Source organism: Leopardus geoffroyi, chromosome B2 (genome assembly GCF_018350155.1).
Source record: "Leopardus geoffroyi isolate Oge1 chromosome B2, O.geoffroyi_Oge1_pat1.0, whole genome shotgun sequence".
Taxonomy (NCBI): Eukaryota; Metazoa; Chordata; class Mammalia; order Carnivora; family Felidae; genus Leopardus; species Leopardus geoffroyi.
In genome coordinates, this window is record NC_059332.1 from 130,470,943 (window position 1) to 130,490,503 (window position 19,561).

Sequence of the window (19,561 nt, forward strand, 5' to 3'; positions counted from 1 at the left end):
ACCTGAGCCGAAGCCGGACGCTCAACCGACTGAGCCACCCAGGCGCCCCGAGAAATCCACATTTCTAAGAATATTACCTAAAGAGACTTCTGATACAGTAGTTGAACTTTCCTCGGTATGACAACTTTCTTATGACAACTCTCTTCTGACTCCTTTAGGACTTAACCCGGGAGATGGACGTCCAAGCTGAAAAACTCAAATGGTTGAATAGAACTGAGTTGGAAGTGCTTTCAGATAAAAGTCTGAGCTTACATGAAAGACAAAAAATTTCAGAAAGCTTAAGAACTATAAATTCAACGTGGAATAAGGTGTGCATTAAGAATTACTGTGATCCCTTTCTCATGTTTATTGATTTTGTTGTCAAGGAAGTGGGATTATATAACTGTTCTGCTTTTAAAAAGCATACCCAAACATGGGCACGTTTTACTAATGCTTACCAATGTTTGTAATTACTTTTTTTTTCATCTGTCAGGGACAGAAACATATATTCTCAGAGAATACTTTTTATTTTACATGGGATATTTTGGTCTAGGGATTTTGGGGTATATACTACATCAAATAATGAATGTTTATTAGAATTAGAAAATAAAATACCATATAAAGTTGTAAATTGTAGACCTTAAAATAACATCCTGATGTTGCACATGACTTCTCACCTATGTAGGTTTATTTGTAATGATTTTATTCAATCCATTAATTATTTTTAATGATTTATTCTTTTCTTCATATATTTACTGGGCTCCAGGCAGAGTATGTGCTAGCCTAGTGTATACTAGAAATGACTAAGCTAAGGTCTTTCCCCTCATGTCATTACTTTTTTTGCAGTTAAAACAAAGGCAGATAAAGTCATAGATTCTATTTATTTTACCCTGGTACATACCATATCAGAGTGTGAGGTCTGTCTGAGACACTGAATGGATGTGTCTCTGCCCCTGGTTTGGATAGACCCCATATCAGTCAGTTTTACCCTTCTGGATCCCCTTAAAATGATACCCATCATTCTATATCTAATGATGCAGGTGCTTTATTGGCCTAAATTCTCTAGTTGAGAATTATACCTTGATGAGTCACTGTTACTGATAACTCACACATGTATATCTCTGGCCTTGACCTCTCTCTATGCTCTAGGCTTCCATGTACAATGACCTGTTCAGTATGTTCACTTGGCTGTCCAATGGGTATCTCATACTAACATACAAAATTGAGCTCCTGATCTCCACTCCTCCCTGTGCTTTACTGTACTTCTCCCACCTCATTTACTGGTAATTACTCATTATTGTTTGGTCAGAATCTTTGGAGTCAGTCTTATGAGTTACATCTTAATTTTAAAACTCCAAAACTTGGAGTCACCATTATCAGTTTCTCCTTCAAAATACGTATCTATTTGATAGATGGTTTCCTGGACAGCCAGATGGCTAGATACATGATAAAGCAAATGTAGCAAAATTATAACAATTGTAGGTATTGGGTAGCATGCTTGGGTGTTCCCTGTACTTTTTTTTCAACTTGTTTTTTAGGTTTGAAGAATGTCATAAATTTGAATGCTTTTCCCTAACCCCATTGCTACTAACTAGTTCTAAGCCACCATCATCTCTTGTCTTGCTTACTACAACGGACTCCTCACTGGAGTCCCTGCTTCCTCCTCTGCCCTTTGCCAATCTCTTCTCAACAAAGCAGTGAAGTATTTGTTTAAACATAATTCCGATCAAGTAACTCCTCTGAGCAAAGCCCACTAATGGTTTTCCATCTCACTGGGAATAAAGGCTGAAGTTCTTACTGTGACTTGTTAGACCCCTCATGTTCTGGCTTCTTCTTTTCTCTCTGACTTCATCTTCCCGTCTCTCTCCCTTACACTACTCTCCAGACATGTTGGCCCTGTGTCAAACATGCCAGGCACAGCTTTTGCATATTCAATCAGAGCACACATACGTATTTAACACAAAGGATGTCAGTAGATATTGTGTGGAAGAGGACACAGTGGTTAGTTTGGGAGCATTGTGTTAGACAAAGCCAGAAGTTCCTTTATCACTTCACGTTGATTTTACTCTACTTAGGTGAATTATGAGTGTCCAAGGTCAGACAGTACTTACTGTGGAGAGAATTTCAATAAATGTACTTTGGGAAATACTAACCTGGAGCATTTCATTCATTCATGGATTTATTCACTCAGTAGTTTTGACTGGACTCTTGGTGTATGCCAGGCACCATTTTAAGAACTAGGAATACAGCAAAGAGTATGACACTGCTTCTAACCCAAAGAGTTTATTGTTGGTGAGACAAGTAGTCAAATACTTACAACATAGAGGTATCCATGGGGACATAAAGATAGTGCACCTACCTGGCTTTGGGAAGTCATCATGGAAGATTTGGTGGAGATCCTATCCATGCTAATTTAGAAAGAATGAATAAGTATGGGTAGATGAAGAATGGGGGAAGGAGCATCACAGGGAGAAGAATCAAAAAAGTGGAAGGGTCTACAGGGGACAGGGAATGAGCACAGTGCATTTGGGTCCTGGAAGTAGCTCAGTGTGCAGCAGGAGAAGAATAAGAGATGCTTGCAGACCCAGATCCTAGAGGCCTCATCATGCCTCAACAAGGAATTCGAGCTCCATCTTGAGAACACTTCATCGCCTTGAGAGCAGTGGATGGGTTTTAATCAGGAGAAAGTCACATCTTGAAAAATCACTATAGCTTCACTTTAGAGATGGATGGCGTGATCCTAGCGATGGATGGCCTTAGGATGATATCAGGATATCAAGTAACTCCTCTGAGCAAAGACCAGTGTCCAGATCAGAATAACTGATCTGGAAAGATCAGTTAGAGTCATTAGATCACCTTGGGAAGGGGGTGGCAGGGAAATGGGTGATGAATTCGGATTTGGACATGTCTGAATATCCAATTGACAGAATGAGCTGGACTGAAGATACATTTTTCGGAGTTGTCAGCCTGTTAAAACTCCATATGATAAATGAAACCATTAGAAACCAGAACTCAGGGAGAGAAGCCAGGGTCAAGGGTAGAAAGACCAAAAAAAACCTACCCTATAGAGTGTCAGTATTTGATGGATGGGCGGAGGAGAATGAGCTGGTGAAGGATGCTTAGAAGATTGATCAGAGAGGTAGGTGTAAAGTCAGGATTGCAGAATATTAACAGTATTCTGGGGAGGGGAGGGGACAACATTAAATGTTACAAAGGACTAGGACAGCTAAGGACTGGAGGGTACTCTTGACAGTAATGTCAGTAAAGTGGGGGCTTTGGCAAGACTGCAGTGGATGTGAGGGTGGAGACAGAAGCTCAGGCGTTGAGGGGGAAGAAAAGCAGCAGAACTATCACTTAGAATAACACTTCCTCTTTCAAAAATATAATCATCTTTATTTATATAGTATTCTTCTCTTTGTTTGGCCTGATGCTGTAGATATGCAGAGAAGTGCCTACCACATTGAAGGAACGCATCCAGGAACCCAGTTCTGTGTCTCAGACAAGAATGGCTGGTAAGATACAGTTTATTTCTTAACAAAAAAATTTTTTATAGGCATAACAAAATTTTATAATTTTAAGCATCCTATGGGAGTTAGAAAAACTTGCTTAAAAACACAGTGCAGTTGTGACTTATTATTCTACTTTTCAGTTACTTGAAAAGAATGTCTTTTTTAAAACCAGATATATTTCACTGTCAGCATGTGCAAGGCATTCCTTGCCATGGTCGCTGAGACTTATTTCCTGGGACTGGAGTGGGATCTGGGCCTCCACAGAGGCCGCTGAAGGCCAGGGGAGAACAAGGTGAGGAAATTGAGGAATAGTTTTCTGGAGACGTGCAGTCTTTTCAGGACATCAGCCACAACCTGCTGTGTTAGCATATTCTGGGGTCGTATAATTAGACACTGATCAGGACTGGAAACAGAAAGTTTGAATATTCTTGGAAACGGGTGGGAGATGGGGATTTAGAAGAGTTCTCCATCCCAGTGAAGATACGCACTGACAAGTGCTGATCACTGAGATTCAGAGAAAGAAGAGTCTGGTCACTGGTTATTTCCTTCTCTCCTTGTCCAGAGTAGAGGGTGGGCTACTGCACAGAGGCCACCCCAGTCACTGCTCATCACTGCCTTGCAGGCTCATTGAAACCATCTCACCCTGCTCTGCCTCTGCCGAGTCACCAGGCAAACCCCCAAGTGTGATTAACCCTAACTTTCCACTTATTTTGTGCCAGCTGTGGTGGTGCTGCTGATTCTCCCCTTCCCCCTCTTCTTCCACTCCCCCCACCGCTCCCCTCCCCTCCTTTTCCTCCTCTCTCTCTTCCCGCCTTCTTCCCTTCCTTTATATTCCTCCACCCTGCCTCATGCATCCTCCTTCTCTTCCTTCCCCTCCTCCCCCCTCCCCTCCTCTCCTCTGTCCCCTCCACCTTCTGTTTCTCCTTAGGATTCTGGAAAAGTATGAGTGGTGAGACTTTTTTTTTTTTTTAATTTTTTTTTCAACGTTTATTTATTTTTGGGACAGAGAGAGACAGAGCATGAATGGGGGAGGGGCAGAGAGAGAGGGAGACACAGAATCGGAAACAGGCTCCAGGCTCTGAGCCATCAGCCCAGAGCCTGACGCGGGGCTCGAACTCACGGACCGCGAGATCGTGACCTGGCTGAAGTCGGACGCTTAACCGACTGCGCCACCCAGGCGCCCCTGAGACTTTTAAGAAAACTTACTTGAAATCGCAGGCTTGTTGAGGGCCCAGTTTGTGTTGTGTTCTACTTGTATTTCCCAGTACCTTACACAAGAAATACCTGGGGCCTAGTCAGCCGGCCAGCCGTTGATTACATTCAAAACACTTGAATTAACATTTGAGTATTGCTGCCTTGCAAATACAAACTCAACCCCATAAGGACAGGAAACAGACTTGATGCATTTTAGGAAAGGGCAATAGGCTATCTTACCTTTTTAAATGATCTTATGACAAAGGAACAGAGAAAGTTTTAATACACAACATTTTAATACACACTTGGTAGAAGAGCTTATAGCAGAAGTACACCTTCCAGTAGGTGGGCAGTTCATTCTTAATAAGACATTTGTCTCTGGAACAGGTATGAGACCTGAAATTTATTTCAGTGTGTCCCTCTCGTCCTACATGGTGTTTTTTTTAACTCCATTTCTTCTTCTTTTTATTATATTCAAAAAATAAAATTAACCATTTCAATGTGAACAATCCAGTGACAGTTGGATTGACATGTGAATACATTCACAGTATTGTGCAACCACCACCTCTGTCTGGTTCCAAAATACTTCCATCATTCCAAAGTAAAATCTCTTACTCATTTAGCTGTTTCTCCCCATTCCATTCTATCCCCAGGCAGTGGCAACCACCAATCGCTGTGTCTCCATGGATCGTCTATTCTGGGTATTTCTCATAAACGGAATCAGACTGTGTTTCTTTCACTTGGCATGTTGTTTTCGTGGTTCATCCATGCCAGCTTCCCTTGCTGACCACGCTCGTGGGCACTCAGCACTCACAGACAATCCTACTGCACTTTCTTCTGAGCTCCCCTGGCTGCCCATCTCTCCACTCATGACCTCTTCTCATTTTTGAAAGACGAAATACGTTTTGCCCAACAAGATCTTCTTTTTCCCATCAGAGAGAATCCCTGTACGTAGGTTTCTCTCCATCTGTGCTCACAAACTGTGTGTGCTTCCCACTTCCCTGGAGGACTTACCTCTCTTCTTTCTGAGATCACGTCCTCCCCTTGTGCTTTGCATCCCATCTTCTCTTGGCTTTTTACTTACCCTCTTTCTCTCTTCTTTACTGGACCATTCTCGCTGGCATACATTTTGATGCATACAGCTCTGGTCAGTGCATTTTCACCGACATGTAGTACTCCATGCACAGGTCCACTGCAGTCCTCAGAACCCTCTCCTTTAGTATGCTCACTGGTCCCATGGCTTTAGCCACTTTTTAACTTTGGATAGCCCGGCCAGTGCTTAGGCCAATACACTTGAAGTCACCCTTGACTTTTCTCTGGAGTTAAGATCTAATTATTCAGCAAATTGTTGGTCCCGTGTGTCATCCCCACGTCTCATCCCAACTACTTCCCTGGTCTTGAACACCCTCGTCTCTCATCTGTGTTACAGGAATAATCTCCTAACTCACTGTCCTGATTCTCTTCTTGCCTTACCGCTCTTCCATAATCTATTCTGCTAGCAGCTAAGTCATGCTTTATAAACATAGGTTTTATTGTGTCCCTCGTGGCTCATAATCTTGTTGTATCTTTTGTCATCCATAAATGAGTGCTAAAGTCTTCCCTGGTCCAGAAGACCGTGTGTGATCTGCCTGCTGCCCCCCTTTCTAATCGCATTTCTTACCACTTTTCCCTTTGTTTGTTCTATTTCAAACACATTGGTCTGCTTGCTATTGCTAACATGCTGAGAACATTTCCATTTATGGCTCGTGTGCTTGCTGCTTCTTCTTTCCTCCTTCTTCCAGTGCCCTTCTTTCAGATACCTGCCTGATTCACACACTCCGTTCAGTTCTTTCCTCAGATGCTACCTCAGGCCTTTCCTGACCCTGACCGCCATTTCTCAAATACATCCCATCTCTCTCCCATCTTCTTGCATTAGTTTTACTTCACAACATCTGTCTATTCCACTAGCGTGCAGGCCCCCCGAGGGCAGGACCTTTGTCTCGCACATACTCCCATACTCGTAGCATCTAGAACAGTGCTTGCACGTAGTAGGTCCCTCTGAGGTACTTGGTGATTTGAAACGATGGGTGAATATTGAGGTTGTTTCAGTGTTTTGAAAGCAACAGTGAGGATTGGGCAGAATGATACGTGAGGTATTCTCTAGGGTCTGTCGTGGAGAATTGCTGGGTCATAGAAGATGAACAACTTCTACTTCACTAGATGTTGTCTACACAGCCTGTTCCGGTTCACACTGCCGCCAGCCATGGGAGGGCTCTCATTGTTTTGCATGTTACTGCCACTTCAGCATTATATTCTCGGGACTCCTTTACACTTTTAAAAATCATTGAAGACACTCAAAGTGGGAGTTATGTTTATAAATATTTACCTAATTAAAAAAACCCAGAAATTTGAAGCATTACTTATTAATTTGTCTAAAATAGCAATAATGAATCTATTATGTTAGCAAAAACAGCATGTTTTTGTAAATATTAATATTATAAACTAATTTTTCTAAGACAAAAACAAATTGAACTAGAGAGTGACATTGCTTTACATTTTTGAAAATCCTTCGTTTCTGGCATCTGAGAGGACATCTGGATTGTCATTGCCACTTCTGCGATTAGTTTGTTGTGGAACCACACGTGATGCATGTAGTCTTGAGTGCAAAACCCCTCTACACTCAGGAAGGAATGAGTGTGAAAAGGCAAATCACTTATGATAATCCTAATTTGGAAGGGTTTCTGGGCACCCAGAGCTCCCCAGACGTTATGTTGTGAACCTGTGACGGATAGAGATAGGGCATTTCATTTCAGTTTGCATTTTTTTCAGTTGCCTGTGTGATTGAGCCTTTTTCATGTTTATTTCTTTCTTGCTTCCTCTTTTGTAGGTTGTCTGATTGATACTTTTGGAGTTTAAAAAATTATTTTGGGAGTGCCTGGGTGGCTCAGTCGGTTAAGAGTCCCGACTCTTGATTTTTGGCTTGGGTCATGATCTCACAGTTGGTGGGATAGAGCCTTGTGTGGGGTTCTGCACTGCTTGGGATTCTCTCTCCTCTCTCTGCTTCTCCCCTGCTCCTATGGTACATGCATGCGTATGCGTGCACTCTTTCTCAAAATAAACTATTTTGGTTACGAATTCCTTGTTTAGAGTGTACATTGCAAATATCCTGTCCCTTAGTCTGTGGCTTTTTTTTTTAATGTTTATTTATTTTTGAGAGACAGAGACACAGAGCATGAGTGGAGGAGGGACAGAGAGAGAGGGAGACACAGAATCCGAAGCAGGCTCCATGCTCTGAGCTGTAAGCATAGAGCCCAACATGGGGCTCAAACCCACAAACTGTGAGATCATGACCTGAGCTGAAGTCGGATGTTTAACTGACTGAGCCACCCAGGTGCCCCTATGGCTTCTAATATTTTTATTAGTGGTGCTATTTTCAGAATTCTTAAACATTAATGGTCTATCAATAGCTTCCCCTTTTTGTGTGTTTTTAGAGCATTTTTAGTACTCTAAAATCGGAAAGCTTCTTTTTTTTTATATTTTCAACTGACAGTTGTACAGTTTTGATTTTCATATTCAGGTTCTTAATCCACCAAGAACTAATTTCCCCAAGGTGCATGTGAGGTCAAATTCTGTCCCATCATTTCTTCGCTCCAGCCATGGGCGTCCACTCTTGCCAGCATAGCATCATTTATTGGCCAGTAAATTCCTCCTCATTGATCTTTTTTTTTTTTTTTTTTTTTTTTTTCAACGTTTATTTTATTTTTGGGACAGAGAGAGACAGAGCATGAACGGGGGAGGGGCAGAGAGAGAGGGAGACACAGAATCGGAAACAGGATCCAGGCTCCAAGCCATCAGCCCAGAGCCCGACGCGGGGCTCGAACTCACGGACCGCGAGATCGTGACCTGGCTGAAGTCGGACGCTTAACCGACTGCGCCACCCAGGCGCCCCGTCCTCATTGATCTTTAATGCAGTCTCTGCCAAGGTCAGGTTTCTCTGCCACCTATGCACTGTGGCTCGTCTCTTCCAGTGGTCTCTTTGGATGTCTGGGCCCATAAAATACTGAGTTAATCATTAATTATTAGCTAAGTGTTACAACTAAATATCTGGTAGGGCATAACCCCCCCACCTGTTTTGACTGTGGTCCTTTTCTTTTTTTTATTTCTTTTCTTTTTTTTATTAAAAATTTTTTTAATGTTTATCTTTGAAGGAAAGAGAGACAGAGCGTGAGTGGGGGAGGGGCAGAGAGAGAGGGAGACACAGAATCTGAAACAGATTCCAGGCTCTGAGCTGTCAACACAGAGCCTGACAGGAGGCTCGAACCCACAAAGTGCGAGATGATGACCTGAGCTGAAGTTGGTCGCCCAACTGGCTGAGCTACCCAGGCACCCCAACTGTGGTCCTTTTCTATATTGATTTGAAAATCTGATTGTGAATATATGATTTTGCCAAGTTACACGTAGACTTGTTGGGATTTTTATTAGAATTGTGCTTAATGTATAGATTGACTATGTTTTTTTTAGAAAAAAACTTAAGCCTCATCTAATATACCGTATGCTAAAGTGGATTTCAGATGGAGCTAATAGTTAATTCTTTTATCAACACTAAAGAAAAATAATAACCAACCTCTCATTATTAAAAACAAAGCAAGACGAGACGCCTGGGTGGCTCAGTCGGTTGAGCGTCCGACTTCGGCTCAGGTCATGATCTCGCAGTTTGTGAGTTCGAACCCCTCATCGGGCTCTGTGCTGACAGCTCAGAGCCTGGAGCCTGCTTTGGATTCTGTGTCTCCCTCTGTCTGCCCCTTCCGCGCTCATGGTCTGACTGTCTCTGTCTCTCAAAAATGAATAAACATTAAAAAAAAGATTAAAAACAAAGCAAGACAAAAACAGAAAAGCAAACAAAAAATAGAGAAAATATTTATCAAATCTTTGGAAAAGACAAGAGTGTAACTGTAAACGTTCTGGGAAAACAATCCCCCAAGACAAATTTATGGATTTGATCAAAAAAAATTGAATCCTGAAGTAGAAACATTGCTTTCAGCGACATGGCAAATGTTCATCTTTCCTATAAAAAGAATTCATCTAAACTGATAAGGAAGCAGATAAAGAACACAGTTATAAATTATCCCATATTTTAGTAAACATAAAAAAATATTTGCATCCATTGACAGTCAAAGAAGCATTAAATGAAGACAATGGTGAAAGATGTATTTATCCATTGAAATAGGATATTGTTGGTGTGGACGTAGGATTTTTGTCAGTTCCATACACTGCTGCTAGAAGTCTAAATTTCTAACCATTTTTTTAAATGTTTATTCATTTTTGAGAGAGACAGACAGAGCGCAAGCTGGGGAGGGACAGAGAGAGAGAGGGAGACACAGAATCCAAAGCAGGTTCCAGGCTCTGAGCTGTCAGCACAGAATATGATGTAGTACTTGTACTCACGAATTGTGAGATCATGACTTGAGCTGAACTCGGACGCTTAACCAACTGAGCCACCCAGGTGCCCCTAAATTTCTAACTTTTAAGCAAAACAATTTGGCAATAAGTCTTAGATACATTAAACTTTTTCATATTTTCTGATCCCGTAATTCTACTTTGGGAAATTTATACTAAGGTGGTAATCAAAAATGTGCAAAAATACATAAAAAGATAACCCTTGCAAGTTCTTTTTTAAAGTAAAATTTCAGGAGCAATTTAAGTATCCAGCTGCAGAAGGGTTAACTAAAAGTTAGTGAATATATTCTGTGTAGATAGTGAATATATATACTAAGTACATAGTGTTGTACTTAGTATATATATTTTCTCTTATATACATACATACATACATACATAAGAATATATACTTATGTAGATCAGTACATGAGTAAGTATTCATGATGAGTTTGTAGCTGGGGCCCAGAGGTGCTTGCACCTGGTTCTGGTGGTCCCAGACAGACCAGGTTTGGCCACTTGCGACTGACAGAATCCAAAGGCAGAGCGAGGAGTGGTGGAGAAAAAAGAAAGGAATTTCTTTCAGTAAGGCCAATACCGGGAAGACAGCGGACTAGTATCTCGAAGAGTTTCCAAAGTGCTGAAAATACGTCTAGGTTTATGTAAGGAAAAGGTGGGACAAGGGTCAGTGATTATGTGCGGGTGGGCGGTGAAGGTCAGGTCCATCATTGTCCTGGAGTCCATCACATGGGGTCTTGCTGGCTCAGGGCATTCCTTGTTGCTTGAGGGGTACTTTCGGTTCCCATCTTGGGATGCTTTGCCTGCAGGGTCTTTTGCCTGAGTTCAGAGATAAGCTGGAAAGAAGAACTTAGTCAATTAGAAAGTTTGAAGTAAAAAGGGAAGTACTCAAAGACTTCTTTCAATTTTATTAAGAATGACTAATACTCATAAAGTTAATTGGAAAATAATAGAAAATTAGAATAAATTGACTTTACAAATTAAGGCAAACATCTTGACAAAATAAAGTAGCAGTCCTAATTTTCCTATAGTTGATTTACTTTTTATTTTATTTTCTCTTGGTGTCAGTGTGAGTTCCTTCTAACTTACTGCTGCCCTAGACTATTGTGGGACAGTTTAATTGGCTTTATGGCTACCACGGACATATGGATTCGACAGGAAATACCACTGTCATTTTTAGGATGAAAAAATAAAAACGTCTTACAATTTTTTTTTACTTAAACTAAATTTTATGTAAACACACACACAAATCACCACTAGGCCACCACAGTCAGAATCTCCTGTTGATGTATTAATACTTTGCCACATTTTTAAATTTCAGCTCATCCTAATGTCCAAAAGGTGGTGCTAGAATCATCTGCGTCCGATATTCCTGTTCTGTCTCCTCGTACTTCGGAAATTTCAATTCCTGCTGATCTGGATAAAACCATAACAGAACTAGCTGACTGGCTGGTCCTGATCGACCAGATGTTGAAATCCAACATTGTCACTGTCGGGGATGTAGAAGAGATCAATAAGACAGTTTCCCGAATGAAAGTAAGTACATAATGTAAAGGCTTGTCATGGAAATACCACACACAGAAGCAGACAAGATCTGTTTGGAGCTCCTTTGTTTGTCCTAAACCCTGGGAGAATGAGCTTTAAAAAACTCTCTATCTGTCGAACAGCCATGCTGTTTGGCTAGCTCCAAAGAGAAAATTGTTTCTTGCATTTTTAGTGTTTTTGTAAGATGAGGTTTACCAACTTGAAGTGTAGACTCAGTGTATTTTATTTGTATTTAAATTTTTTTTTTTAATATTTATTTTGAAAGGGAGAGACAGAGAGAGTGCACATATACTCATGGAAGCAGGTGGGGAAAGGGCAGAGAGAGAGAGAGAGGAAGAGAGAGAATTCCAAGCAGGTTCTGCACTGTCAGTCCAGAGCCCCATGTGGGGCTCAATCTCACAAACTGTGAGATCATAATCTGAGCCAAAATCAAGAGTTGGACGCTTAACTGACTGAGCCACCCAGCCACGCCTAGACTCAGTGTATTTTAAAATCTAAAACTGATACCTTAAAGGGAGACACATCAATACAAATGTAAACTAGTGTTAGATTTAATGCCTACTGTGATGTAGGATATTTTCCTAAAGCCCCTTTTTACTTTATATTTTGTAATGAGCTTCTGTGTTTAATTGCTGACTTCAGAAGTGAGAATCTCATGCCTAGAAATTTGTTACCATGCATACACCATCTAACATAAATTTTCAGTATTCATAGTGTGCTAGCTTCTGGACTGTGTGTTATATAGGGATACTGAAAAGGACATACCAGGTAGAAATTGGCAATGTACCATAAAATAATAACAATAGCTATTGCTAACTTTTATTAGGTGCTTAAAATGTGCTGGGCAGTTTAGGAAGTATTTCACATGTATCATTTCCTTCACTTTTTTAACAGTCTTTTGAGGTGGGTATTGATTTTATCTCCAGACTACAAATATGTCCAAAGTGAGGCGGAGGCACCGGGTACACGTTAAGTAGAGACGTTGCTCCAGCAAGGCAGAATCTGATAGAAGCCATAGCATAGCTATAAGCCACCTGTTAGGGGAGCCAGGATGAGGAAGGAGATTACTTCACAGTGGTGGAAAGCGTACTGTGTGGGATTTTGACATCTGGAGATAAAGTAAATGGCATTCCTGATACAGGGAACAGAGTGAATAAGGACATGAGGTAGGGGAGCATGAAGGACATTGGGTCAACATTGGTGCAGGAAAGAAGTGTAGTGGGCGGTCAGATAGCAAAGGCAGGTTCAAGTTCACTTTGGGAGCGAACTCCTAGACCGTGCAAAGCCCGTTGGGTTTTTGGTCTGTGAGCAGTTCTTTCTACCCCTTTTCTTTTTCTTTTTTAATTGTGGCTGAGGACTGATGATAATAGAGTGCTGCTTTGGTAAGAAGACTGGGATGCTTCTTAGTGCTTAGGATAAATTGGAGGCAAGAGATACTTAAAGCAAGCACAAGAGCCCTTTCCGAGTGGCTAAGATGATGCTATTGCAATTAATGGAAATAAGGAAAGAAGAAATGGAACGTGGATGAGGGTTTGATTAATGTAGTTTCAGATATGTTGTGTTGAGAGGTTCTTAGGCCAATTAGAAGGAAATAATCAGCATTCATTGAAATGTTTCTCTGGGATTCAGGATTAGAAGTTTTGAATAATCCATTTCAAGATAATATTTGACACTATGTGGCTAATTGAAATCTGAAAAATTAGTGAATTTATAAAGAGGAAGAGCTGGGAGAGAATCTTTGCCACACTATTTGTACTTACTGGAAATTGTGTTTTCTAATCTTTATGGCTTTTTATTAGTTCTATGTTGGGAACACTATATTCCTCATATTTTAAACCTTTTGCCCCTATTTATCAGTACTGAGATAAATCCCCTGCAGCAGCATTTTTCACGTCTGCATGCATTTAATCCGCAGTTATCCCAATAGCCTTTTTTTACTGTCTCACCCCAGCCCTGCAGGTGACATTAGTTTATATTCATATCTGATATAGGACAGATATGCAGGGTATCATCAGCAGAAGTCCCTGCTAATGTTTTCAGACCATATTTTTTTCATAGGGATTTTCTTCACTGAATCTGCTCAGACTTCATATAGCTGAGCTGTACGATTTTTATTATTTCTTTTTGTGAAAACTACAACACAGACAGAGAGTTAAGTGCTTTGCCAAGCGACCTAGATGATAAGTGGCAGAGCTGAGATTTAAACCCAGGACCCTTGCCTTCCAACCTCTCTTTCTCTGCTAGACTGCTGATGCCTCGCTGTAGGAGGAAAACGACAATTCTGATGTCAGCACGCTGGTTTTGCTTTGTTAGTAGTACTCTTATGGTACGGCTTATGACCTATCTTAAGAATCATGTGTTCTTAACAGATCACGAAGGCTGACTTAGAGCATCGCCATCCTGAGCTCGATTGTGTTTTTACATTGGCACAGAATTTGAAAAATAAAGCTTCTAGTTCAGATGTGAGAACAGCAATCACAGAAAAATGTAAGTTTTTTTTTAAATGTTATATTACCCACTTTCCCTGAAAATGGTAACACACACACATACACATTTTCATAGATTATTTACCCAGAAATTAATATTATTTGATATTTGATAGTATCTGTTAATAATTATAGTTTTGCTTCCATTTTTATTTTTTGTGAACATTATTATGATTCCCTCATGAATTCCTTAAAGTGTTAACCTTATTAATGTTCTAAAAATTTATTTCTTAATGTTTATTTATTTTGAGACAGAGAGAGAGAGAGAGAGCAGGGGAGGGGCAGAGAGAGAGGGAGAGAGAGGATCGCAAGCGGGCTTTGTGCTGTCAGTGCAGAGCCCACGTGGGGCTCAAACTCATGAAGCGTGAGATCATGACCTGAGCCGAAATCAAGAGTCAGACACTTAACCGACTGAGCTGCCCAGGCACCCCTAACCTTATTACTTTTAATTACTGGCACATTGGATTTTGTTCCTTTTAAGTTAGGATTTCTTTTAAAGGAATCAAAAAAGAAAAGTTAGAGAAAACCATCAGAATGCAAAACCATGCTTTCATTATAATTTATTTAGTAAAACCAGATCTCGCTTTGTCTCTTTAACTCCTCTTCTTCAAATTCATTCCAAAAAGAATTTATTGAGCAACTACCATGTACCTGTGGGCCGGATACTAATTTGGGAATAATTTAGTTAAAAGCAAAATAAAACAAAACAAAAAATAAACATACAAACACCACAGCAAAGATCCCTGTTTCATTTGCTTTCTGGCTTAAAATAAGCATCTGTGAAATCTGTAGAGCATATAAAACAGTCTAAATTCTCAAGAATGTCATGTAGGGATAGTCACTGTCTGCTTTCATCATCCCCTCTCCCATACCGCCTTCCACCCACTGTAACTATTCCATATTGTAGATATTCTTTAAAACATCCTGGAAGTTCCTAGTCTCCTTGCCTTTATTCACATTATTATTACTATTTTTTTCCTCTCGGCCTTTTCTTCCCCAGTGAAATTCTGTGCAGGAGCTAAAATGTCACCCCCTATGTGATGTCTTCCCTACCCTCTAGTAGTCCCTGGAGAACTGTATTTTCTATCTTTAGTTTCTGCTGTGGCCTTTTGCCTGATAATGTCCTTGTAGATCTCACAATTATTTTAATTCTCTCTCCTTTCCATAGACAGTAAATATTCATCTTTCTGGCCCTGGGCCTCCTACAGTGTTCAATACAAAGTAAGGACTTCATAAATATTTGGGGCAGAACATAAACTGAAAGTTACTTTATTACCTTGTCTAATATTTTCTGAGGCAAAGCAAGTCAACGCTTCCTCCCATGAAAAGTGTGTTTTGATTTCAAAATAAACGTGGCTGCAGCAACATTATTGGAACAGAGGAGTTAGCAGAGAACTTTGTCACAGTGTTGGTTTATTTTTACTGCATAAGCCATTTTCTTTCTTTCTCCATTTTTTTTTTTTTCCAATTGATGGATTGCTTGGGTCTCTGTTGAAACTCTGGAGTGATCTCGTTTCCTATCACGTGGCAGGAGAGCTTCTCTGCCTCAGTGACCCCAAACTATTTACAAAGTCTTCTCCATTTTGCTTTATCCACATCTTATGTTTCCCCCACCCCCTCCTATTTGTCCACTGTTTCTTTTAAGGTTGTTTGACAAGACTTTTCTCTTTCTGAGTAGCTTCCCTTTCTAATTTAACTCCCTCTCTTTGTTTTTTTCTCCTTTTTTTTATTTGCATAGAGCCTACATGATCTTTGTCATTATTCATTCTATGGAAAAAAAAAAAAGCTCAGTAGGAGTGTACTGCCTATAATAACCTGCTTTTAACACTTATTCACAAAGAATAGAACAATTTGCTTAATGATAAACCTGTGATATTTGCTGTCACTTGATGTCTTTCATATTATTTGTTCACTATTAAAGGATTCTATTAGTAATAGAGTTGATCATAAGTACTTTATGTAACTTTGTAACTGACAAGTAGAACATTATGATGAATTTGTTCTCTCTTGAAGTAAAAAACTTAGGCAATTTATTTAAACTGTTAAAGAAGACAGCTTAAAACAGATAATTTCATTGAACAATTTTTAGAAATTATGAAACGTAAGTATAATTTCCAGTTTTCTGAACACTATTAAAAATGATAGCTCTTATGGCTTGCTGTAACCCTGTTATCCCAAGAAATTTTACCAGAAGGTCCCATTATGCCTTAACTGCAATATTATTTTGTGGTTAAGCTCTTGTAGGCCTGGTATTTAACCAGAGTGCTCTGCACTCTGTGTGACATCCAAAGCATCTTCTAGACATTTTTGATGTCCTACCTACTTACGATCAATGGGTTGTTGAAGTTATTCGAAGCTACTGTTTACTAGTGCCTCAGTTCAAGGTCATGAACTACCCATAAAGTATTTCATCAAAAGTTTGTTTCATTGGATCTCTCTTTCCTTAGTCCCTTGTTAAAAATGAGAAGAGGAGAGAGGGTAGGGGAGAAAAAGGGTGGAGAACAGACAGAGGAGAAAAAGAAATAGAAAGAGATATTAAAAAAGAAAGAGGACAAGATCTAGTGTCAATTTTTTTATGGTAAAGAGCTACTGGGGACATAGAACTTGAATCTAAGGTGTTTTTCTTGAACATATAAAAATACTTTCTTTCATGCTACAGTAAAACAAATATGAAAAGTATTCTTAAATAGATTATTTCCTTTCAAAATCCTGACAGCCTTAGAGCATCTCCTTTGAAGATGACAAGTGACTACATCTGTGTCTTACAGTTCTGTCATAGGGTATTGTTAAACTCTACCTTTATTAAACCAGATTCTGTGAATATAAATTAGATAGGAATTTACTTTCTTTATAATTTTTGGTTTATCCATTTAAAATAGTTGTTATTTTTATTGTGAGCTATTTCAGTGCATTAAAAATAGAATTTATTTATTTTATTTATTTTTAAACAATTTTTTAATGTTTTTAGTCTTTTTTTATTTAAAAAAAATTTTTTTTAATGTTTATTTATTTTTGAGACAGAAACAGAGCATGAATGGGGGGAGGGCCAGAGAAGAGGGAGACACAGAATCAGAAGCAGGCTCCAGGTTCTGAGCTGTCAGCACAGAGCCCAATGCGGGGCTTGAACTCATGGACCACAAGATCACGACCTGAGCCAAAGTCGGACACTTAACCGACTGAGCCACCCAGACGCCCCTGTTTTTATTTATTCTTGAGAGAGAGAGAGAGAGAGACAGAGCGTGAGCAAGGAAGGGGCAGAGAGGTAGACGCAGAATCCAAAGCAGGCTCCAGGCTCTGAGCTGTCAGCTCAGAGACCAATGTGGGGCTCGAACTCACAAGCCATGAGATCATGACCTGAGCTGAAGTTGGACGTTCAACCAACTGAGCCACCCGGGCACCCCATTTAAAATAGAATTTAGAGGGGCACCTGGGTGTCTCAGTCGGTTAAGCGTCCAACTCTTGATTTTGGCTCAGGTCATGATCTCACAGTTTGTGAGTTCGAGCCCTTCATCGGGCTCTGAGCTGACAGAGTGGAGCCTGCTTGGGATTCCCTCTGTCTGCCCCTCCCCAGCTGTCTTTCTCTCTCTCTCTCAAAATAAATTTAGAAAAAGATTTAAAAATAAATAAGTAAATAAATAAATAAATAAATAAAATAGAATTTAGGGGCACCTGGGTGCCTCAGTCGGTTAAGTGTCTGACTCTTGATATTGGTTCAGGTCATGATCTCATGGTTCATGGGATTGAGCCCTACATTGGGCTCTGTGCTGACAGTGTGGATCCTGCTTGGGATTCTCTCTCTCTCTCTCTCTCTCTCTCTCTCTCTCTCTCTCCCTCTGCCCCTCCCTCACTCTCTCTCTCAAAAATAAATAAATAAACTTAAAAAAATTCCCCTAAGATGTATGTACCAATTTGCCTTCTTTTTCTTTTCTATTTATAACCTTACTTAGGATAGACTTGGTATCAGGTATTTTTCCCCTTTACTGACAGTTACTTTCTGGGATTATTTTTATAATGTCTCCTCCAGTGGAAAAGGTCAAGAACCAGTGGGATAGCACTCAGCATGGTGTCGAGTTAAGACAGCAGCAGCTGGAGGACATGATTATCGACAGTCTTCAGTGGGATGATCACAGAGAAGAAACCGAGGAGCTCATGAGAAAATACGAGGCTCGACTCTACATTCTCCAACAAGCTCGAAGGGATCCACTCATCAAGCAAATTTCTGATAATCAAGTAAGACTCATAGATTTTTTTTTTTTTTGCATTATCAGTTTGTTGGATGTACTTTTTTGTTCCATCATGAACTGTAATTTTGGGGACCCTTGTCATGATGTTTTCACAAGTGCTTAGAATATACATCTAAATTTATATTAAAAAATTTGACCAGGAAGGTTTTTGAAAAAAATTGGAAGGTATAACAGATAGAAATGTACCTGTATGCCAGATTTATCCCTCACTGATTCTTTGCAAATGGAACACAACCATGACCCAGCATCTAGAAAGATAGGAACCCTCCTCCTTTTACTCCCTTCCATGTCTACCCTGAAGGTTATTTTTATTTATGAAATTCTCTGAGATCTTCATTTGAGGCTACCATAGTGACCAAATCAGGTAACAAGTGTAGTTTCTTTTAGTACCTTTATAACCAACTGTTTTATCTATATCATAAGAATAGGTGACTTTTTTGATTGGTTTGAATATAAAGTTGACAACATCGAACATTAATGGTATTTTTAAAGTGCTATTTTGTATTCTGTCTATAATTATAGAAAATATTTGGGGCACCTGGGTAGCTCAGTGTGTTAAGTGTCCACCTCTTGGTTTTGGTTCAGGTCATGATTTCACTGTTTGTGAGGTCAAGCCCTGCATCAGACTCTGCACTGATAGCCTGGAACCTGCTTGGGATTCTCTCTCTCCCTCTCTCTGCCCCTCCCCCCACTCATGCCTACTCCCTCTCTCTCTCAAAAATAAGTAAATAAACATGTTTAAAAAAGAAAATATTCTTGGATTGGGGGTTATAGGTGTTAGGTTATATTTTGGTATAACGTTTCTTTGCCCTTCGGGTAACTTAAGATGACAGTGTACATTTGTGAAGAATATAATAAAGATATAATAAAGAATATGTGGGAAAGAAAATATAAAACCTGAGAACATGTATTTATTCTTCACACTTGTAGACTTTCCACAGTTACAATTTAGAAGTCAAGTGGCCGGGTGTCCTGATTTTGTGGATGGTTTTCTATGTTTATGATATCTGCAGATTGTTTTAATTAAATGACTCAAGTATAATAGCAAAGCTGACTGAAATAAAATAAAAAGTGATACCAATGCTTCAATCAGCAGATATTAAAAATATTCCTTTCTAAACAATAGTGTGGCTCTTTTCTGCTTAAACTTTAGGGTGATTTTTTTTGCCAGTTG

At 39.8% G+C, this 19,561-nt stretch overlaps 1 protein-coding gene across 8 annotated transcripts in view; it reads left to right on the top strand.

The window, feature by feature from the left end:
• The window catches only part of UTRN (utrophin), a 519,130-nt gene that overhangs the window by 246,612 nt on the left and 252,957 nt on the right, over positions 1 to 19,561 (top strand). For all 8 annotated transcript variants that reach the window (XM_045499918.1, XM_045499921.1, XM_045499919.1 and 5 more), the window contains 5 exons: positions 159 to 308; positions 3,416 to 3,491; positions 11,434 to 11,648; positions 14,027 to 14,144; positions 18,168 to 18,373. In XM_045499918.1, the coding sequence (XP_045355874.1) occupies positions 159 to 308; positions 3,416 to 3,491; positions 11,434 to 11,648; positions 14,027 to 14,144; positions 18,168 to 18,373 (765 nt within the window). The remainder of the gene's footprint in view (positions 1 to 158; positions 309 to 3,415; positions 3,492 to 11,433; positions 11,649 to 14,026; positions 14,145 to 18,167; positions 18,374 to 19,561) is intronic.